This window comes from Strix uralensis, chromosome 12, assembly GCF_047716275.1.
Source record: "Strix uralensis isolate ZFMK-TIS-50842 chromosome 12, bStrUra1, whole genome shotgun sequence".
NCBI classification, from domain to species: domain Eukaryota; kingdom Metazoa; phylum Chordata; class Aves; order Strigiformes; family Strigidae; genus Strix; species Strix uralensis.
Genome location: NC_133983.1, coordinates 18054741 through 18079009, shown reverse-complemented (window position 1 = coordinate 18079009; position 24269 = coordinate 18054741). Strand labels below are relative to the sequence as shown.

The 24269-nt window shown below is 39.7% G+C and overlaps 1 protein-coding gene across 1 annotated transcript in view; it reads right to left on the bottom strand.

Moving 5' to 3' along the window:
• VAT1L (vesicle amine transport 1 like) overlaps nucleotides 1-24269 on the bottom strand; it is a 64163-nt gene that overhangs the window by 36045 nt on the left and 3849 nt on the right. Inside the window, exons 2-6 of the mRNA XM_074881676.1 lie at nucleotides 21352-21481; nucleotides 17157-17372; nucleotides 5313-5455; nucleotides 1665-1768; nucleotides 363-418 (exon numbers count right to left, since the gene is read on the bottom strand). Coding sequence (XP_074737777.1) covers nucleotides 363-418; nucleotides 1665-1768; nucleotides 5313-5455; nucleotides 17157-17372; nucleotides 21352-21481 — 649 coding nt within the window. The remainder of the gene's footprint in view (nucleotides 1-362; nucleotides 419-1664; nucleotides 1769-5312; nucleotides 5456-17156; nucleotides 17373-21351; nucleotides 21482-24269) is intronic.

Sequence of the window (24269 nt, the reverse complement as noted above, 5' to 3'; positions counted from 1 at the left end):
TCCCAACACTGTTTTCAGATATGAGGAACCTACAGGGTACAGTTATCCATATCCGTGGATATGATATCCTGCCATAAGTAAATAAATAATGCAGTCTAACTTTAAACTTAGCTGTAAAAGAGATATACGTCTAAGAGCTAACAATTTAAATATGCACTGCACACAGATCCAATTCCTGTCTAGCTGTTGTATCAGAAGAAAACACATCAGACCACATTGCAGTTAGAAAACCACTCTCTTTAGCAACATCAGAAGTAACAACTTCTGATATCTGAGATAAATGAGAACGATAAAGATGAAAATGCTACAGAAAAGACTGAAGTTAAGAGGAAAGAGCAGAATCACAGCACTGGGACACTTACGGATTTTGCAAAACTGAAGAAGCTTTTTGTCTCCCCAGTAACCATGTTAGATGAACCTGTAAAAAGTAAGTACGTTCACACACAACTTAGTACATGCTGACAGGCAGACCATTTATTACACGTAAAATCATTTCCACAATGCATATTTAAGAAAAAAATATGTTTCCCAAGTTTTAAAAGGTATTAGTAGACACCCTTATACTTTGGGAATAAATAACAGAGGCCCAGGTGATTGAGCCCTACAAGTTCATAGGTATTCTGAGATGACAAAACAGTCTATCAAATCTTCCAAAACCAGGAACAGGTTAAGTGCTACTAGGCATCTTGAGACCAAAAACTCTTCTATAGCTCTCTCCTCTGCATTAAAATGCCGTTTGTCTCTGATACGCTATTATTTAGCAGTGACCACCACACAAGTGTCCTTTCTCTGTATCTGTAAAAGATACATTTATCTGACCACTACACATGTGAACACATATGTCTGCACACTACAACCTGTTAACAAACGTAATGACAATTCACTGGCAGGGACTTCATTACAAACAGGCAACCAGGTTGGCTTGTACAGTCCAGGCAGATCCCCAAGTGACAATGCGTTCATTGTTGCCACTCTGCTAGCCATATGAAAGCCCAAAGAAGCAGGTATGCTTATCCAGGATGCCACTGCACCTTCCATGGCGATACAGATATATTCTTCATTTCAAAAGTTTAGCAATCCCTTCAGCTGTCCTCCTACAGAAGCCTGGCCTGCTTTAGCAACACACAGCATGGCAACCTGGCAGAACTACAGGAAAGACATGTTTACTTGTTCTGTGGAGCAGTCCATCTACATGAATGGAAATTTGTGAACAGAAGCCTGGGCCTGAATTCCTCAAAGTCATGTCAAATAAAAACTATAGCATTCTTCCTGAAATCCTTCTCCAAGTTTCCCTCCCACAACAACTATATTACAGTTTCCTTGGCCATACCGATTCCTATGGTGTGTAGAACAAGAAATCCAAGCTTTCTCCTACATTTCTCCTGTATCACCCAATAACGTTTAACAATCTGAAATATATGTTCAGTTTCACTTTTGGATTTTTTTTTTTTATTTTTATTAAGAGCTTCTTTGTATTACCTATTGTTTTTCAATAATTTAGTCCATGCTCAGCTTCACTAAAATCCTTCATTAGAAATAGTCAAATTGAGAAAGCATAACACTGTGGCCTCCAGCTCTGGAAGGAGTGGTATGGGTGATTTAAAGAGATTTTAAGCTTTGTAAATCTTTAGTTTTGAAATATGTACCTGGCTTTTTCCACTCACCATATAAAATGTAAGTCCCAAGTGGTTTGAGAAGACTGAGGCCTTTCCCAGTATTTTCTCCACAAAGACAGTCCAAAACAATATCTACGCCATCTGTCGAGATTCTAAAAAGCAAGAAAGAAACCTCACTTTGCAGTAAGAGCCACAGGACTGGTCAGCCAGCATGATACAGGCTGATTGTTAACATAATACTAACATTTTCCAGGTACTTTAGAAAGGCCTCTAAGGCTGAGGCTTTAACTACATGAAAACTTTCTCCTCATCAAAAGACAATTCAAACTCATTCAGTGCTGGAATGTAAGCTTGTTGGGCTAGCCCACCTACACCCTTCAGGCTTAGAAGAGTGGGAAACCATCTTGTTTCCCCTTCTGAGGGCTTTCAGTAAAATTATATTATCAAAAAAAGAGGTGGTAAAGTTCTTTTTGAGTGAATGCAAATGTAAGAGAATGTCTTTTGTTTGGTCAATGAATGTCAGAGAAAAAGGACTTTTTTGTTATTCACATCTTATATTCTTTTTCTGAATTCGTAAAGAAAGAGATCTTATCCTAGTTCTTCTCAGATAAAATGATGTCCTTGTAAAGTTATTTAAAGAGTCTTCTGTTTCAGACTTTGTATCAACTAGATATCAGAGTTAAATCAAGCATAAAGAAAAATTACCAAGAGCTAGAAATCCAGCTCTAAGGATACAATCAGGCCATATTATAGAAAGCAGAAAGTATTTATACTGTTTCAATAAATAGTTGGCATATTTATAATTTTTCAACAAACAGCTTTCTGAATGCAATGTCAATATGATGCTGAAGAAAAAAAAAAATACATCCAAATATCCTGATTTAGTTCTTTTTTTCTGGCAAAACATCAGCCTGCAAAGTCCTATCACTAGTCTGATCTAAGTCTAATATTCTACTTCCTAACCAAGTCAACAGCCAAGCAGTAGTAAATTCCTGATTAATACTCTTAAACAATTATGCAAATAACTGGTGCAGACACTAAAAGAAAATTGCAACCTGGAGACTGTCAAAGGTTTAAGGGGCATCTAATGCCCAGGAACACTCAGCCCCTGATGCCCATGCCTTCTGCAGTGGTACAACTGCAACCAGAAGTCACAAAGTGGTAAAGCTTTATGGCTTGTAATGCATCTTTCTGTTTCCTCACAAAACAAAGGTGATACTCAGACATCCACTGGTTACAAACAGCAACAAAATCAGACAACTTTACTCTTTGGTACTGCTGCCATATGTGGGGTAATAAATTGTTTATATTCAGGCCACTGAATGAGCTTTCACTGTAAATGAATAATGACTTTGCAACCAAACAGCTTTTGGTGGCTTCCACGGTTGAACTGATTCCTCATCCCCTAGGAACATTTCCACATTCCTATCACCTCTGGGTTTTTTTTTTGTTGTTCATTTGTTTGGGGTTTGGTGTTTTGTTTTGGATTTTTTTTTTTTTTTTAAACGGACTTTGCTCCCTGGTGAAAGCTCTTCCCTTGAATACCCCAGTTACCTGCAATAAAGCAGGTTCCTATCAATATCCTTTTTCAACCAGGGACCCACCCTTTCGTGCTCACAAACCCTCAAGAAATGAAGAGCCTTCCCCTTCTCTTATGACTCCCCCCAATCCAGCATGCAACAAGCAAATGCAGGCTAGCTGTCCTCCCTGCTGGCCAGCCAAATATCTTAAGCAGATAGTATACAGCTAACATACAGCAAACCAAACAACTACACTATTCCCCCCACTGCCTCCTTAAAAAGACAATCTCTCTTTATAGCATTCTCAGAATTACCACTACGGGGTTTTTTTTATTCTTTCAATGCAAAGTGAAAATACACAGATCTGAGCAACAAATCAGAGTACTGGCATATTCTGCAGGGTGCTAATTCTGATTTTTAAGGAGAACTATCAATTGTGCTAATACTATGCACCTCTATACCAGGAAAAAGAACAAACTAGCTTATTGCATCTACATTTTATCTTTTGTACCCACTGGTTCTCTGCCTCATTGGTCTACGGTGAGGTAAAAATGTATGTGAAAATGCAGGATCACTAAAAGGGATTTTAACAGACTTTACAGAGGAGAATTCCACCCCTTCATAACCAGATCTCCTTTTGATTTCAGTAGTTACAGTCTGTTACACAGAGGCAGGGTGGTGTCAGGGAACTGTCCCAAGAAGAACTGTCCTGATGAAGGGCAGAAGCAGTCAATGTTATCTGCAATCATAAAGTTATCAGAAGTTAGAGGGGCTTTATTCCTTTTTTTTTTTAAGCACTGATTTCTATTGTATCTGCTCCCACATCCCATACCCACTTACATCACATCTGCTGCCCCTGCCAAGGTTGGTGCTGAACTCTGACTAATGTTTTCAAGTGTTCTTTCTTGCCAAATCAGTGTTCGTCAAGTGGGAATTGCTAGAATTCAGTTTTTACCTCACTACAGCAATTTTCCAGGGGCAGCAAAACACTCATATATATATACACACACACACACACACACAGAGACTTCCCCAAGAGAAAGGCTATCAGAGGGCTGAAAAATGTGCGGCAATTCTTCTGAGCTGTAAGAAAATGGTAGGGGTGTCATCTGCTGGACAAGTCTTATCTTCTGTGGTGAAGCTTCCTATATGGAAAAAATCTTCCTTTGATATCAAACGTCCTTTGTGATCGATTGCTTCAAATGTTCTCTTAAGCCCTTGGGAGTGCTCCAGAAACAGTAGCAAGACACCCTGTTTTCAGCTCCAACACCAGTCTGGATTGCTAACAGCTCAGACATAAGTCTGCTGTATACTGAAGGGCCTCTTCGAGGGCTAGTAACCCTCATACTAAGAGACTTTGAGACGTTGCATGTCACTCTGAGGAATGCAGAAGTTTGACAGGAAGCCTGTCAACTGTACTACCTTGGGGTGCCCCTTTGAGAAATTTCTTGGTTTATGCCCAGCTACATAATCTAGTATTTTGACAGATATAAGATGAAGGGAAAACATTATTCTTATCTGTCTGACAAGTAAAATCAAAAGGACATTTTTTACTAAGATTTTTCTTATCAATTCTAAAGTTTTGCCACCTGTATCAACATCAATATCTAAAAACAGACAAATTGGAAAACAAAGTATTTGAAAGCATGTAAATAGAAACACACATGATGACTTCAAAAGGCAACAGAACGATTCTAATCTGAATGCAAACAAACAAAATCTAAGGATCCGAAATTAAAACAGACATCATGTGCTCTGATATCAATCCCTGGCAGAGGATAAAAACCCAGGCAGATAGAAACACACCAGAGAACTCCAAAACCTGGATAACTTACAGATCCACTGAAAATTTCTTACTCAGTGCATTACAGTGAGCTACTACATACGCTAATAATAGCGGAGTACATCCTTCTGTTAAGACCTTTACTCTTTTTCACTTACTTTGTTCAGAACAGATGTCCAAATACAAATATGGACTAACAAAGCTTATGTTGCTTATAAATAGGGAGATGCTCGCTATCTTGTCCCTTGTAGTGGACAGATGGAATATCTGAAATAAACCACAGTTCCCAAACTCACAAGTGTAATCTCTTCACATAAATATGATCAGCCCGGTGTCTTTCACAGTATTTTGCCAAATGCTATACAAACCTTTTTCAGGAAAATAAAAGATTACCTTTTTACTTCTTGAACATAGTCTGCATTTCTGTCAAACAGGTGAGTTACTGAGTCTTTGATGGCTTCATGTTTGAAAGATGAAGCTGTTCCAAAAACGGTAACATTGGGAATGGTTGAACAGAGCTGAGCAACAGCTTGACCCTGCAAACACATTATTATATTAGTTCAGTGACATGGAAATTGGTTGACAGACTTCACAGCTGCCAATTCACTCATGACACAGCAAAATCCAAACCCAAACATGTGCAAGGACTTCCCAAACTAGTTTCTTAACCAGTGCAATGCAGTTCAGCCACAGGAAAAAAAATACACTTAAATCAAAAGGATGTTCTGAAGACAAAGCAACTGCAAGGACAAAAGTAATTTCATGTCTCAAAAATTGTACTGGAAAACAGTTCTTCTTGATCTTTTAACAAAGGCAGTGTAATTTAAGGAAATGGCATTAATTTATAAGGACCACCAAAAGTGATTACTCAGAGTGCTAGAGAAATATTTCTCATTTGCTACTTTCATCCTATGTGCATTTTCCCCAGAGCCCCTTGAGTAATGTCAGCAGCACACTTTGCACTTCACAGGGTCGACTGCTTCTGCAACGTGATTCAAATCAGGCTTGGGGAGGAGTGGCTGGAGAGCTGCCAGTCAGAGAGGGACCTGGGGGTGTTGATTGACAGCCAGCTGAACATGAGCCTGCAGTGTGTCCGGGTGGCCAAGAAGGCCAATGGTATCCTGGCTTGCATCAGAAACAGCGTGGCCAGCAGGGACAGGGAAGTGATCTTACCCCTGTACTCAGCACTGGTGAGGCCGCACCTCGATTACTGTGTTCGGTTTTGGACCCCTCACTACAAAAAGGACATTGAATTACTGGAGCGTGTCCAAAGAAGGGCAACGAAGCTGGTGAAGGGTCTGGAGCACATGTCGTACGAGGAACGGCTGAGGGAACTGGGGGTGTTTAGTTTGGAGAAGAGGAGGCTGAGGGGAGACCTCATCGCCCTCTACAACTACCTGAAAGGAGGTTGCAGAGAGCTGGGGATGAGCCTCTTTAACCAAGTAACAAGTGATAGGACAAGAGGGAATGGCCTCAAGTTGTGTCAGGGAAGGTTTAGGCTGGATATTAGGAAGCATTTCTTTACAGAACGAGTAGTCAGGCGTTGGAATAGGCTGCCCAGGGAGGTGGTGGAGTCCTCATCCCTGGAGGTGTTTAAGAGTCAGGTCGGCTTAGCGCTGAGGGATATGGTGTAGTTGGGAACTGTCAATGTTAGGCTAATGGTTGGACTAGATGATCTTCAAGATCTTTTCCAACCTAGATGATTCTGTGAAATCCTGTCTGTTCATGGGGAAGGCCTTGAAGCACCTGTCACCAGAACAGAAGTTCTGGCTGATAATGTACAACCACTTGGCTCCTCTAGTACTCAGACACAGCTTTTATGCTTCAGGTTTTTGAAGTCCTAATACAGAAGGTCTAGTGTAGTCAGTCCCAAGACAGCATGTAACCTACGATTCCTAAGCGACCACGTTTTCTTACGGTTTCAGTGGGAGACAGCAACTTGACATAACAAATACTGCATAGTAAAGCAAATCTGGTTTCTCTGTTATTAATGACAATAACTATTACTGATTTTTCAAAATGCAGAAATAGCCTTGAGTCACACTAACAGGTCTGCTTAGGTCAGTGCCCCAACACCAAAAACTGATTAACAGCAAAGGGGATAAAATGACCTAGAGCATGTGTAGGAAAATCATTCTCCCAGTATATCCCTGTGTCTGGGCAGGAATCCAGTGGAGTCAATCAGATGCTACGTTGGTGCTTAGGTAGGACTTGGGGCATTAAGAGAATTTGTGCACTCAAATGCCTGTACTTTGACTTTCCAGTTTTGGGCCCCAGAAGGCTTCTACTTCTGTAAGTTTTAACCTCTAATTTCATGAGGCTGAGAGAAGAAGGGAAGCACTGCGTAAATGCTGAGCCATCTAGATTTCAAAAAAGATCCTAACAGGTCATCTTTTTACAACTGCGGGTTTTGTTTTACTCTTAACACACTAACAAATGGAGACAGGCTTTTGGTAGCCACATCCTGCCTCTTGTCGTAACCACATTATTCTGCTGGAGCTAGCACAGTTACACAGATATGCCCAGAAGCAAGAAAGGGCACCGTCATTCTAAAAATAATGTCTGAGAATTCAGCAGATTCTCTACTTATATTTACAGGCAAAAGATTTTAATCTGTAAACTGTATGCATGACCAGTAAAATCATCCATGGATAAACACATTTCTGTTCATTTCAACCAGAAACCCTGATTATTACTATGTAAATACCAGTAACCAGTGCTTGGGTTTTATTTACAGTAGAATAATTAGATAACCCTGCATACCCTGGGGGTCTTGGCATACTCACATATAATGCGGAATGTAATTGCTCCTGACAATCCTCCGAGCTGAACAGTGCAAGACAGAACAATATTATTATTTATATATGGTGGCATCCAGGAGTTTTAGATTGGTTTCCTACTGGATTAATTAGTAAACAGCTAGACAGCAAGGCACAGTTCATGTGATCCTTTGGGCAGGTACCAATAAACACAGAGAAGAGAGCAGGAGGGATGCATTCTCATTCTTACTTTACAGATGAGAAAATGAAATAGCACAGAAAATTGAACACCCTGTCCAACAGCTCACAGAAACTTATATCAGGATCCAGGTACGAATGCTGATTTGTACCTTGGTAATCCAATACCAAACATAAGTGACCTTTTCTTTTTAAAATCATCCACTATTTTCCTGGGTTGGAATCCCTAATGTCTTAGAAATCATAGGAAAATCCATTCCTGAGGGGCCTCATCTCACAAGATGTAACATCTCCAGGGAGCAGAAAACGTTTCACTCTTCCAATACTTCATTTCTCTATTACTTACCCTCTCATTCTGAAACCTAGGTTTTAGTCGCCACAAATATTGTAACAAAGTTACAAGAAAAAATTAATCAGGATTTTGTATCTCTCCTTTTCTTAGTCATTTTCACTAGCAACCCTCTTTTCTCACTTTCTGTGTCTCCCAGAAAAACCATCACACACAGTGATTCAGGTAAGTCAGGGTTTTATAATGTACGCTAGTTCAGTGAAATTCTGACATTATTGATCTATTCTCTTAATTAGCTTTCTGCATTTTCAATCTAACTTGGGAAGACAAGGGATAATGAATATATCCTGAATCAAAAACACTGAATGTTTAAAAGGTCAAATATTAGAGTAGAAAACATGTTGATTTTTATCCTGCAGAAGATGATTAACATTTAACAAACTGACAGTCAGATGAACAGGAGAAATGCGCAAAAACCTAGGATGTGCATAACCTATTTTGCTCCTGACTCAAACTCGTTAGTACACCCCTCCCTCCCCCCACAGAGATAAGCTTATCTAAAATCCCAGATCAGAATACTTTCCAGCTTTCTGTAGATATTTAAAGCCTAAAACTGACTCATATGACCAGTACGTTTATAACTGGATGAACGACATCACTGAAGTATTTTGAGGCAATTCCATGAAACATTCTTCTACAGCTTTCTGAAGATCTTAATTTGACATTGACTCGTACTTATTTTTGTGCAATCTAGAAATAAAGGCTGATAACGGACTTTTCATGCTTCCCCCACCAAAATAGGAGAATTGAACTCAACCTATGAGCTCAAACATTTCACTAATTTCTGTGGAATTCAACTAAGCTCCAAAACAGCACTGTGGCTACGCAAGTCTCTTAAATCTCTTTGCTAATCCCTCAAGTCATCTAGCTACCTCTGCATCAGTAGTTAGTGTTTAGAGGGCTATACATTTTAATTGCAAGTATGTGAGGCCCCAGTGTTCGGAATGCCCATAGCTCACAAAGGGTTCTGCAGCTGGAAGTAAGAACATCCTCCTCCCAGGGCTGACGACATATCCATGCGGCTCCCGTCCCCCCGCACACTCTCAGCAGAAAGCACCTTTTGATCATGGGGGCACACAAGTCCTGTCTTGTCTTTTGGATTCCAAAGCCGCTCCCCTCCTAAAAACTGCTTTGTGGTAGACAGAGACTAGAGGGCTGTCTCCTCTCTGCCAAAACAAAACCACATCATCTCTGCTATCAGTTTTCACCATGGAGATCACATGGATATGGAAGCAGGCACCATATCATCAGAAATAGCCTATGAACTCTAAAGACTTCCAAGAGGGTGTTTAATTAGATAGGCATGATTTAAAATATGAAAATAAAACTCTTCACACATTTAACTTCTCATATATCATGCAAATTTCTACATATAAGTACTGACTAGATTCTTGCTTCCTGAACCTGGGAAAATTAATGAGTGGCAAAAAATAATTCTCACTTGGGCAATTAATTTTACCTTTAACAGGATTTAGCAGTCTTTGAAAAAAATGATCAATTGCTTCACTGAAGGGACAGACATGGTTACAAAATATTCCCTTAAAATGGAATTAATCTCCTTTAAAATACATGTATTTTATATACTACTTATCATGCAGTACTCTACACAGTGAGTTCTCAAAGAAATTAATAACCCGGATCTGCGTTCTGTGGAAATGAAGCATGTCTCCTAGAACTGGATTTGGCATAGAAGTCTTGTGTCTCTTTAGCCTCAAAGTCTGTTTGATGGATTCCTTTTCAAAGTGTCCCGTCAATTTACAAAACCAGTACGTTGAACCTGATCTACACATATGATTATTACAGACTGTACTATAAATGGATATTCTTATAGTAGTTTTAGATCCAGTAAAGAGATTGAGATTTCTTTACATCCCTTTGCTCTAAAGCCCAACTTTAAAACCACAGGACTGGAAACTTCTGCTACTGAGATAATCACATAAAAGAAAAGTAGATTTTTAAGAAGTAAAAATGAAATAGACTGTTCTGTGCATTTAAACAATTTCAAAGTAAAAAAAAACGTCATTGACATTTAAAAGTCAATATAGAAGGCATGTATAGAAGAAAACATAGCATTAATAAACTATTTAGATTATTAACTTAAAATTGGATGAAATACAAGTAAGGGGTATAAGTTAGCAGATTTCTGAAAGGGTCTGACCTACTGGCACAAGCCAGACCTCAATCTGATGTGCAAGCTGTGCACTGAATTACAGCAGTTATAGATCAGCATACTTTCAAGAAAGCATCTTTTTAGGTATTAAGTAAACTGAAGCCAGCTTTATAGCCAGACAGAACAAACCATCTAAAAGATACCGCCCTGCAAAACTACATCTATTAGAACCAATAGCATCTGTAAGAAATTACCATTTCTATGATATATTTTTGCAGCCCAAAGGTGCTACAGCATTTTAAAAAAGTCATTCAGACTTAATCTTGCACAAGAAACCTGTCTGGAACTGAACGTGAGAAGAATCCACATTTCCAAAATGCTTCGATGCCACATAACCATATCGGAAGGTGGTATGAAGTACACAAACATAGTAAGAAAACTGCAAGAGAAGACATCTACTAATCTCCCGGCATCAAGGAAAACTTCTCTAGTGTTAGGAGAAGTCAGATATACAACACTCCATCTCCTGAAGGTGTCATTTTTCCAATTACAGCAGAGGAAATTGGAAACCAAACACTAAGGTGAACATCGAGTGGAGAAACTGAAATGTAATTCCTGAACAATTGTAAGGCAGCATCTGCTACACTCAGTGCACCACAAGTAAGTTCTGGAGTAGAGGGAGGGGAAAAAAGAGTCACCACAAGATAATGATCTCTTTTACCCTCAAATTCTCTTGTTTTCTGCAACAATTAGCAGGGTGGTTTTTTTCCTACTCCATTGCAAAATTGTGCGGTTGAGGTATATCTAAAACTCAGGGCTGAATCTCCCATTTAGTACAAATCCTCTTCCATTTAGTGGAGCTACACCAACATACTCCAGCTGAGATCCTTGCCCAGAGGACATAAACTTTATCTGAAAAGGTAGAACAGCCAAAGAAGAGTTAAGCACTGCCCATCTGTGACATGACTCAGCAGGGGATTCAGGGAAGGACACTCCTCTGGGGAGCACAGGGCTGCAGAGGCCTTCAGAGACTGCAGCCTGCTTTGGTCAGGGAAATTGCTTTTTGTGTATGACTCGCCAGGCCTCTGTGTTTGATTAACAGATTATGCTCTGAGGCAGTGTCTGGAAATAGACTCTGGCATGGCACTGGGACTCTCCTGCGCTGCCGAGGGAGCACAGCCGCTGCTTTAGAGCCATTCAGCGGCCCGGGGCAGCTCAGCGTTCAGATAGCCTGTCTGGCTTTAACTGAGACAGCCTGGGTACTTAACGCAGCCTAGACTTGGTTACTCAGAGCTCTGTGTGAGCTGATTTATTCCCTTCCTCGGCTGCTGGAGATGAAATAAGAGGGAAGCACTACATCAAATGCAGAACGGCTATGAATTGCTACTATGAAAATAGCAGGTGCAGTCCCGGGAGGTATCGGGTAAAGATTTCAGCAAAGTGGGAAGTACTAATGCCATTGTACAGTATGCTGGCCAGGACCATCACAAGAGCAGAGTAAATTCTGATTATTCACATTCAAGGAGGACTGACTCAAACACAAGAGTGCTATTTAATGTGCTCCTACCTGCTAGGTGCAGACAGACCTAAATTCAGTCTACCCATACAATATTTAAAAGGATCAGGGATGCTGTGAGACCTGTTTTAAAAGGCTCTGGCTTTCATACCAGCTTACTGCTGTTTTGTTGCCAACCAGCTTAGAGCCCAGGAAATGTGTATGTGTCTGCCTGGACCAATGTCTGTAGGATGACTGAGGAAACAGACTTATAAAAAAGCATTATGAACAAACCAACCTGCTTTCAGCCTGAAAAATACAGGCCAAGGAGAGATTTGATTCTGAGCTTGTTCTAGCCATAAACACATATACATCCTACCAAAAAGATCTGAAAGAAGTGCCCCCAAGAGGAAAGAATAGCTAATTTTAATTAATGGACAACACCAGCAAAACAAAGATACATTAACTGGCCAAAAATAAAGTCTGGAACCCGAGAAAGATTTCTCACCGAGCAAGAGAGAGCAGAGAGAATTTGAATGGATAAACATTAGGGTTTTTTTTTTTAAGAAGAAATTTGATAATTCTCTTGAAATGGTTCCTATATGCCTATGATAGCGGGTGACTAGATTTACTAAGGAGTGCCAGTTCTTTGTCAGATAAAACATCACCACTTCAGTGATTCAGTTTGGAACACATCCTCAAATATTTGCAATTTATGCAAGGGAGACACAATAAAAAAGAGGGTTCCTGCCAAGCAGTAACCAATCCTGCCAGGATGACCTATATCTGCTGCCAAGTCAGATTTACCCTTCAAATTCAAACATGAGAGCTGCATCTGTAACTTACTCTGCTTGCACTTCCTCTGCTGCTGAGCCTGAAAGGGAAGGTCAGATCACAGCTTCAGGGTAGCAATCAATGTTTCCGCATGAAAGGCAGCTTAATTTTAACATCTGTAAGATCGAAATGCTAAAGAATTGGCTAAAAATTCTGCCTTACATCTGAGGGGTTAAGTGATGAAATCGAAGTGTTTACACAATCCTGATAAATGACTAAAATTCAGAATAGGAAGTACATAAAGAACAAACAAATAAGCAAATGGGTATAATGGCTGTCTCTCACAAACCTAAATCCCTGAAAGAATTCATTTTCCAGGTAGATATCAGAGATAGAGACAAGATTCATTAAAGCTAGAAAAGAAGAGCCTAAGGTTTTTTTGCCTTGTGTTTTTTTGGTTGGTCGAGGCAGGGGGGTGGGGGGGGGAGGGAGGGGGTGTTGGTTGTTTTTTGTTGGTTTTTTCTTTTATATAACAGTCCTGTATTTATACTAATTCAACTAATCCAGGATACAGTTTACAAGTTTACATGAAGAATTTTAAGAGCAACTTTATAACCTCACACAAGCCTGTGCTATGACTTGTACCTAATGCACTGACTTAAACAACCTTCATTTTAAAGAACTAATTGCTTCATACAGCAGATCAGTCCCAGCAGGGTGCATGCTACTGCTCAGTTTTCTCAGTGTATTTTCTTCAGTTGCCACTTTGCTTCACTTGAGAAAAAGACGTGGGAGTATATTTGTGAAGGGAGCTACTCTGTCGTTGTATTACAGTCATTTCAAACATTAATTACAGCATTTTACAGTTAAAATAGGCGAATATATATCCTACAGTAAGTCATATGTTCTTGCAAACTCATATTTCTAAGCATTAATTTCTACGTATGGATAATAGGAAGTTTTTGAAGTTCAGTGTTAGCTGATTTTCTCCTTATTTTAGCAATCAGTTCAGAAGAATGCTTAAACATTTCCATAGCTTTAAGCATTTAAACTCTCTTCATATTACACAGTTATATTTTTTTGTAAATTATCAAACTGCCCTGCCACTCAATATAATGGTTTAAGCAGAAGTGTTAAGTGTCCTGCTAAGCTGAGGCCTGAAAGGGGTGTATGACAAGTGTTGTCCTTGTTAGATCTTGGTCAGTAGCAGCTCAAGCAATAACAGAATGCTTTGCAAGGTATTAATTTATTGTCAAGTCCGATCGAATCATGCAATGTAACTGTGAGCCTGTACCATGCTTTCCTAGAAGGCCCCTAAAATTTCTCCAGCCTGCTTCACTGTCCAGGTTGAGAGTCGAGGCTCAGTCTCACAAACTCCCCTGTCTCAGGGGGGAAAGAGAGACAGGCAAACCAAACCACCCCCTAAAGCAGCCCCCTTTCTAAACAACCAAAATCAACAGCCAGCCCTAGGAAACAAAACCAAATACAATCTCTTCTTTCAAACCCCCTTTCTAAGCACTGCAGCAGGTCCTCCTCTTCAGATGGAAGGCTACCGTGTACCAGTGTCAGACGCAGAGTTTGTGAGTGTCCCCCTCTCTCCTCCTGGTTCACAGAGACAAAATGCTTCCCTACAACTAGCAACATTTCCTGCCATGAACAGGGAAGATCGCATGATGTCCTGACTTTTCAGCTCAGTGCGTGGCAGGGAGGGTACACACTTGGTATATGGAACAGGATTCAAGTCTCTGTAACAGAGAGACAGGTATGTGAGACTTTCTTCAACGCAAGTTATCTTGGTACATTTCCTTTCTCTCTACATCATCTTCTGATGTCCCCTGGAATTTCTGGAAATAAGTAAACTGACTTATCTAAAGCATCCTGTGAGACATTAAAGGATACTGTCACATTCTAATCATATCCCAGGCACAGATGGAAAGACAACTGCTATAGTTACCTCACTACCAAAAATATCCATAAACAAAAATAAGACCACATAAATAAACCAAGGCAATATATAAGTAAAGGTCCTAGAGAATTTCTGCTGACTCAATTTATTGAAAAAGTTGCAGGATCCTCCTAAAGAGGACTGAGGAGCCAGAACAAAGGACCTCACAAACATTTCTAAAGCAACAAGTTCTTTTTCATAAACTGCCTGAAGCAGCTAAAATAATGATCTTGCATAATGAGAAAGGAACAATTATAAACTCCTAGTCCCACAGGGAGCCTATTGTCTCATTAAAGTGTTCTGGAATTTCTATGACATTTAGAAACAAACTGGACAGGTTTCCCACTTGCTGAAAGTGGGAATGGACCTTCTATCTACTAAAACAACAGCACAAAAAAAAACCTCTTCCTGTAGTGATTTCAGTGCCAGTTTTCTGTTTTATTGAGAACTTTGTGAGAATGATTTGTTTGATCAAGACTGTTGAATTTTTCAAAAGATTAACCAACAGATTATTAGAGTGGTTTAAAGAGTAATACAGATCCTTCTGAAATCTTTATGTCTAGTTAGCAGAAAGGGGAGGATGGAATCAATCTGGAGATGCACAGAAATTTTACCTGTAAGACCTATCAAGCAGTGGAAAGTGTCTTTCCTTTCCAATTCTAGCTCTACATGATCCTCCCTTACAAGGGCCAACAAGCTACATGAGGCACTCCCTTGCAGGCCCGCCAGCCCTGTCTCCCTCTCATGTGCAGGCCCCCCTGGATCATACACAGACCTTTACCAGTTATTGCCCAAGTTGGCTGCTCTTCCTGCATCTCTGGTCTTTCCCTTGGAAACTCTGTGTTATTTAACTACTTAGCAGGTGATGGATCTGGTTTCTCCTTGTTCTCCCGGCAGCCAGCCAGGACTCATCCTTCCTTTAGCTTCTCTCAGAGAAGGTCCACAAGCAGCCACAGCAGAGGACCTGTCAAAAGCTGCTCATTGAGCATCTGTGATAGAAGAGAGGAAACCAGCAGCTCCTTACAGGAACAGCCCAGCACAGAGGTTGGGCACTAGTGAAGAATACGTGAAAGTTGGTAGAGAATTATCAGTCCTTCAGGAAGAGAAGGAAGAAATAACAGAGGCAAGTGAGGTTAGAAAGAGGAAGAGAGAAAGAAATAAAGAAACTTACCACGGACATTTTATCTTAATATGGAGAAGGAGTTCATTTTCTCTAGATACATGCAAGGATTGTTTTTGGGTGTTTTGCTAATTCTGTACACTCTGCCTGGGTCTGTATAGTGTCAGCTGGGCAAATGGCCTGACAGCTAAAGCTGAGCCTTCGATTCCTGTACAATATACAGTCCCCAAATGTGTGGTCTCATGTTGCTTTAACAGTCCTAAATTCCACAGGAAAGCATTTAATATTAAAGAACAATAAAGTCAGCCATAACACTCTAGGTTGTACTGTGCCAAAGCATAATACGATTATAAATTCCATTCGTTTACAGAAGTATTCCAAGAGGACCATTTACTGCAAGTAGGATTATCATTAGATAAAAATACTTTGTACAGAGAACTCATGAATTTATTCCTTTGATTACAGCCTTCTTTTATGAGAACCTGAAAGGTCTAAGGGCATAGAATTAGGGATATGGTGTTTGGGGCTGCCCACCAGACCTCAGCAGACAACCAAATATTAATTTAGCATAAATAAGGCATAACAGCAAAATAGAAGAGGTATTCCAATTTGCAAGGCTGAGATCTACTAACGTTCTCAAGTCCTAAAATCTGTTTTATGGAAGAGGACTGCATAATTTCAAATGTAAACAAACTCCTGTCAGTATCTTAATATTTTGCACAAGCTTAAATATTTGCGAAAGGAGAGAGATTTTCCTAAAACATAGTTCAAGAAACTGGTAACAAACACAAAACGTTGACTTTTTATTTCATTGTGTGGCTTGGTATTCCACCAAATTCATCCTACTGTTGCTTTGCCCATGTAACACAATGCCTCCTTGCTAATGATCCAAACTATGACATGCACCAGCCACCACTGACTCAAATTCAGCATTTGTGTATTTTCCCCAGGGTTGGTATGATAATGTTTTTCATTGCTTTCAATCCCTCTACAACAAAGGGAAAAAAAAGTCTTTCCCAGAGAAAGCACCACACATTTGCACACGGTATTTGCAGGAGTATTCCAAGAGGGATATTTACTGTAAGGAGGATTACAGTTACCTACAAATACCTTGTCCAGGGAGTTGATTTATTTTTTCCTTTCATTACAACCTTCTTTTACATAGAAGTACAAGGTGTGTAAGCTCAGGAATGCAGTGCTTGGGACAACACTTGCTCCTTGATCTCTGACAACCAGTTAGGGGGTTTTGGAGAGGTTTTTGGGTAGAGTTTATTGTCAGAACATTTTTATTTCACCAGAAGCTCCTGCCAACCATTCACATCAGCATTTTGATGGGAAAACAGATGCAGTTCCTCCCACCGCAATCCCTCACATAGGGAAGTCTGATATCAAATCACACTGCAGGGTCTGGCTCATTTCACAAACTGAGATGCATCAGACTGCTTCAGTTACTTGGTGACAGGAAAGTAAGAAAAGTTCCAACTTACCACCCCACCTCCTGCCGAGTGAACCAATACAGACATGCCTTCTCTCAGGTTAGCAACTTCAAAGAGCATCATGTAGGCAGTTACAAAGTTCATGGGAAATGCAGCAGCTTCAGAAAAACTCATGTCATCCGGGATCTTGTAGACAAATTCTACTGGGGTACATACCACTTCAGCCCATGCACTGTAGTTTACAAAAGCCATGACTCTGTCTCCAATCTACAAACAAGGAAGAAAACATCGTTGAGGATATGGCTGCAATTGAGACTGCAGAGAGCAACTTGTAAGACCTGCAACTCTCCTGTTCAAGCTGTGGGTCACTGACTGAAGATAATGGTACTTCACACGTTTGGCAAAATAGCAGTTACGCTGCTCAGCTTTGGGCTTTTACCATTTTTAGATTTATTTAAAAAGTTGAATTTAACAAAAATATCCAAAGAAAGTTAAAGCCACCTGCTAGTTTTTGCTACACTGCTTCTCTGATGGAGCAGTCCTCCATTGTTACTATTACAGATCATCTTTTGCTAGCAGAGCTCCTAAATAACAAATAGGGCTGTAAACAATGAAAAAAGCGTTCTTACTAATAACCAGGAAATTTGCTTACAGAAAAAAAGGGGAAAAAATATTATAATGATATTGATGTGATGCATGAAATAAACAAAATTACACCCAAGATAGTTTCCACTTTGCTTTCTCAGTCTTCACAGTAACGTAGAGCTCAATCCACAGAGAGCAAAAGTAGAAGGGGAGGCCTTGTATTCTGGCAGACAGAGCGCGTGAAAGGGTTCAGAAACCACGCATTTAGAAGATAATGCCATCTGTATCCACTCTCTGTTTTTATTATCTTAATAACTGATTCTACTGATACATTTCCATGACTGTCATTTCTACAGCCATGTGTCAGAGCAGGATTTGATCCTGCAACTTCAAATAAGCCACCTTAAACATCAAGAATACACCTCTGGATTCTGAAGCACTACTAAGCCTACAAACCGAATTTGGCAGGATTTAAAAGAGCAATGAAACATTCTCTTTGAATGACAACATTTCTCTACTCAATTTATTTGGAAAATATATAGTGGTGAAAGGGTATTTCACTACGGAGAAATAAAGATTTATGTTAATATTACATACAGTTGGTTCCTCCTAGGAACCTTCCAGAGGTCCAGGCACATCAAATTCATACGTTTGCATCGTGGCCTTCATTGCAGCTTCAGGTTTTTAAACTTGAGATAGTGAGTCCCCACAGATAGACAAGAATAATAACAAGGCAAGTGGAGCTCTGAGGCTCCTGCAGGGCTACAACCAGACTTGGAAAGCAACACTCACGTAAAAGTAGAAATAGGTCTGCTGGGGCTACTAGGGACAGCCACAGTGAGCAAACGTTTGGCTAGTGTATATTAAAACTTTCACAGGCACAACTCTTACAAACTCTCAATAACGGCTTGCCACCAGCAGCCCCTGTGCATCTTTTACCTTGTCTTAGGCCTCTTTGCCTTTCTATAATACACCAACAAAACCAGCATCCTTAACTATGAAAGGAGCTCTTCAGTGGAGGCACAGGATAAGTAATAAGGCAGGAATAACATCAAACTTCAGGACTTTGTTTTAACTAACAGTCACTGTCCCTCAAATACCTTTGCTTATCTGCCTGATATTCATTATCTTACATTCTACTAATACTTACTAATGCTTTAGAAATACTACAGGTTGTTGTTGGACTATTTCAACTATATTCCACAGCAACGGAGTAAAGCACAACACTTTTACCTTCAGGCAAACATTTATAGCACAAGCACATTTTGGTCTCTCAAGTACTTGTCATCACTTTGGCTTTGGGATATTGCGGGTTTGCTAAACGCTAAGGTGCTGCTGACAGTTCTGAAGGGTTTATTTCTTTTAAAATGAGGATGCTGAAACAGAACTGTCATTCCAGTTTCAACAAAATGCCTCCTCCTTTTGAAAAACACATTCAAATTAACAATGCCTCACTGGTAACCACTCTGTGGTTCCCTTCTGCTGTTAGAGAAGGGTCTCAAATCTAAAGCCTGCTAGGATTAATTAGTGAAGATATTAATATGTCCTATATCCTTACAAACAGGCATAAATGATTACCAAAAACAATGCAGAGAAGTCCCTCTTGGTGATTCCCAATGGATTTCTTACTAATAATAAATATCGTATTTTACTACTATATAGAGCCTAGTCATCAGGTCAGATTAGGCTCCTGAGAATCATCCCCACAACTAGCAAGAGATCAGGCCTGATACATTTGGGCTCAGTAAAAACCAGATTTTTCTTTCAGTGGGAGAAGGAATAGGATTACATCATTATTTCATTAAAAAAAGGCTTTCAGTGTAAAATATATTCTTACACATAGCTGTCAAAAGGGTCTGCCATTCAATGCTGTCATTTGTCACACAATAATGCAATCACAGCAAACAAAGACAATAAATGGCTGGCAAGATCTCAGGTATAGTATCTCAGGTAGTACAAGCTAAGGGCCAGTAAGACACATTTTCCCAGAGCAGGAAATGCCCATGACTTTAACGTGACTTGAGGAAGAGCTCTACAAAGGGAAAAAAGGTCAGAAGATGTAGGGTGCAATCTTTGCCATTCCTGCCATCGCTATGGCTGGTGGTAACAGCATATGTCAAGGAGACAACAAGCATCTGGCGTGCTCCTATTCTGTGCAAGAAACCCATAAAGAACCTGGCAGAACATTCCTGCATCTCCCTCATGGCACTCTCTCCTGTTGATGGGTTCATACCTGTGCACAGCAGTTATTGAGTGTCAACCCTTATAGATCACTCAAACACTACTGTGGCTATGCAGATTATAGGCAAAAAATAAAATACCACGGCTTGTTTCAATTTCAGGGAGTACAGCAGAGCACAAACACGTTCTATAGTCAGAACAAAGATGTAACTTTAACAGAGTATACCAGTATATTCAGTCAGGTGCAATGTTATTCAAACAAGCACCATATGCTCATGATACCCTTCAAAAATAGCAAGAATTTTTAAACTGTGAATGCTGATCTAGAGCAGAGACTTTCTATACTCCTTTCATAGGTTATTCTTCAATATGGAGCATAACTGTAAAACACAGATACTAGAGCAGAACAACTGAAGCAGTAGAGTTTTTCAAACCGCAGTTACTGTTCGTCACAAAAAACACTGGAAGATTATGACTCGTTTCAAGGCAGAGATGAGGCAGGAGGAGGAAGGTAGAGAAATGTCCTAAGAAGAGCACATCACTGAGACCCTACTAGAAACTAAATTGGCCATTATCTTCACTCAACTGAGAAATTTTCGCTCTTCTAGAAGAACTGTAAAGTGTTACTTTCACATAAAAATATTTTAGGTAATTGCCTTCTTAAGATCAAGATACAGTAAGAATTCAGAAAATGCAATTACTTGATGACATGACTGACTCAGCAAATAACTAAGACAGGATTGACGTGCATTAACTCAGTTTTTATCTCAAAATTTTTCTATCTACTTCAGAAATAAAGTGCAAGATTGAAGGGAATATAGATGTTTAACATCAATAATGGATTAGGAAGCAAGACAGAATGCTGTTTATATGTAATAAGAGATACCAAAGCGTACATAATGCCAACCAGTTATGAAAGCTTTATTATATACATTAACTATTTGTCATTTATCACTATTCTGTTAGTTGAAACAGATTCTTTTTCTGAGTGATCAGAATAAGTCACGTACCCAGAACCAGGACCCCAGTTTTAGCACACAGTTGGAAGCAGCAATGATTACTGTAGATGGGGGTCTCGTTAACTCAAGATCAGAATTTGGAACTAGAATCAGCAGTGCAAGGGCTTTGCGGAACAGAGGAACAATGATAGCAAACATGGCCAAGAAAAGAAACTCAACTCAATTTCTCTTACTTTCTTAAAGCACATCAGACACGCTTTACAGTTCTTATTTAGCCATGAGGATATGCACATGGCACAAGTGACTTTTCAGGAAGGATCTGAAGATAACAGTGGTGGCTTTAGAAACTAATTCAAGAGGTCATTCTCATGCTTGGGAAGCAGCAAGAAAAAATTGCCCTTTCAAATCTCAACAGGGTGGTGAAGGTTGCTGTTTCTGGCAGACCAGACGGGATTAGGAACAACATACTCAGCGACCTGGTGATTATTTAGTCTTGCTCTGTAAATAAAAAAAAACGTTACCTCAAATCCTTTCACGTTATCTCCAAGAGCTTCTACAATTCCAGAGCATTCAAACCCAGGAACAAGTGGTGTCTTCGGAGGGTTGTCGATATTCCCCTGTCGCACCATCAAATCAATAAAGTTCAAACCACTGTAAAACACAGGAAAAAAGTAAAATCAAAACTATTACCGTAGATCAAAGCAGAAGAAGAAAAACTTGACCTGAGTGATGGGAAAGCCAGAAAACTTGAGGGCAGCATTAAAAAGCTGGGCTCTACAGCATAAGAGGGACCCAGCAGACATTCACATTCTGTGTGAGTGGAACAGAGAAGACTCTACACTGTGCTGTACAGCCTCGGGCAGAAGAGTACACATGCAAGGCAACCACATCAGTCAGCAGCCCCAAAGCTTACAAGACTGTTTAGGAGTCACACGCAGAAATTTCCAAAGGGCATTTAAAAACTCAATGTAAGTAAACTCAATGTAAGCTGGCAAGTAAACCCAGTTCCATTTAAGAAGAAAACCCCAAAAACTCACACGTTATAGATGTTTTGGGTCAAGAGCAACCTGATGTAACTGTCCTAATCTCTGATGTGACTCCAGGAATGAATATTAAGTTCATCCCAGGCAGGAGTCCAAACTATGACATGAACTTATTAAGTATCAGTTAGGCTGTTGTTTTAAAATTGTCCCTCTTGGATCACTTCTGTACAGTTTTGCAAAGGTTATTTAGGTCTCTGGAGCCCTCGGTGGTGCCGCTCAGAAAAAATACAGGTCTTCCCCTGTAGTCTCAGTGTTACAAAAATCTTGAAGCATCTTTGCTTTGTCTTTCATATGCTATCCGATTTTATTAAGGAAAATTCTGTGGTTTTCTAGGCAGCCACAAGAGGAGCAAACAGAACAGGTACCGTGTATCTGCCATGTGCATATACTGGTTACTGGCACAAATGCCATACATAGTTAAACTTCTAAAACTCTTAACTAGCTAAAATATGCTTCAGTATTAATCCATTGTTCCAAAACACAGCCCTGTATTTACTGTTAGCCAAAACGGCTGCATACTAACTCCCCCGACGCTATGAAGCTATGCACACAGTCAGTCCTACTCATGCATATGATACCAGCAACTGCTTGGATACATAAAGTTACTGGTATGCCCAAGTATTTATAAGACATAGCTTTAGTCAGATACTAATCAAGACACAAACAGATTGAACAGACCCAACAAACAAAAAGACAGAGTAGACACACAGTATAAGCATGAAGACAGCATTCACGGGATGTAGGTCACCGGGGGTGGGGGGGGCGGAGGGAGGAATGGGGCATTCCATCAAGTGTAAATATTTGTAACTGGGGTGGAGGGTTTAAGAGCAATCTGAATCCACAACTTTTAGCTTACGACTTCGACACTCTAGCTTAAACTCAGGAGAAAAATTAAAAACAAACCAAAAAAAAAAAAACAAACCAGAAAAAATCCCAATGTGTTCATACACAAATCTCCTAACATTAACCATATGGAAGGTTAGGAGGGGTTTGGCAGAATTAAGTTAGGAGCTTTGAAATTATTTTGGAAAGGCCACTTCTTATCCAGTGACTAAGACCACCTCTTACATTGCCACTGTAATGTTGATAATGAAAGAAATTCCAAATAACAAAATGCCTGCAAGATAGTCATCATTTTGGGAAAAAAAAAAAAAATTAAAAACCACCAGAAAACCAAAAACCCCACAACATACATGGTGGCAACCACTGTCTGTGTACGTTAATGTCAGTGATGATCATTGGAATACATCCTTCCACACCATAAGCATTTTACAGAGTTAACTTTCTCTACACTCCTGCAAGAAAGGGCAGCTGGAGGCAGAACTGTGATGCAGAAACCTGTGTAGGAACATGCACCATGATGTCATAGCAAGTAGGCAACAAGCCAAGAGATGGATATGGCAAAGACTATAGCTATTTGATAGTGACATATGATTACAAATACATTACTTCTAGAAACAGTCATTCTTATGAAATAAACTTCTCAGACAATTTTTGAAAGGGCATATATTCAGTTTTGCATCTAACGACATAATACTAGCAATTCAGTTCTGTTCTAGTTCCATTTCTCTTTAGTCTGTCTATCCTCAATAAAAGGCAGCAATATTAAATCAAATAGAGTTCATCTCTATTACAATAAACATCCAAGACTTGATACTAGAACAGGTGTAATAACAAGAGAAAAACCACTACACAAGGTATGTAATACCCAAATCACATGTTTTCATTATTTAAATTACTAGCTGGAACAGAGAGTGTTGATCAACATTTCTAATCATTTCTAGTCACTTTCCTGAGAGTTTATTCTTCATTCATTTCATCTTTAATCTCCTATATGTGTACGTGTTGCCATATCACTGTTACTCTCATACATTCATTTCCATTCTTCTCCACTTTGAAATAAGGACCGAAATAAGTTATTTTACCTGACAAATTTGAACAAGCCTTATCAACACCAATAGACCTGAAGGCACAATTATGTTGTATAGTAAAATCAGCAATTTTTTCTTCTTTTTCCTTTGAATAATCTGGAAGGCCCAAAGATGAATGGCTAGTTTAGTAACTACCTCCAAGACACCCAGCCTTATCAAGTCCTTCATTGAGATTCAACCTACAGCAGACACAGGAAAAAAGGAAGTTTGGCTGCACAGAACATCACAAGAAAATATTTCTCATGAAGATTGATTCTTTTAGAGAATAAGCACAATTTATTTCAATAAATGCTGGTACAAACCAGCATAGTCTGCTCTGATGTGTAGCCAGAGAAAGCAACTCCTGAACTTTAAGGTCATATGCAGAGGGAGAAGTGTAAATGCAAAGTGATCCAGTGACAAAAAGCACACAGTTTCTTGCAGTCATGTGTTTTTAATCCTAAATCAAGAGCTGAATGCAAATGA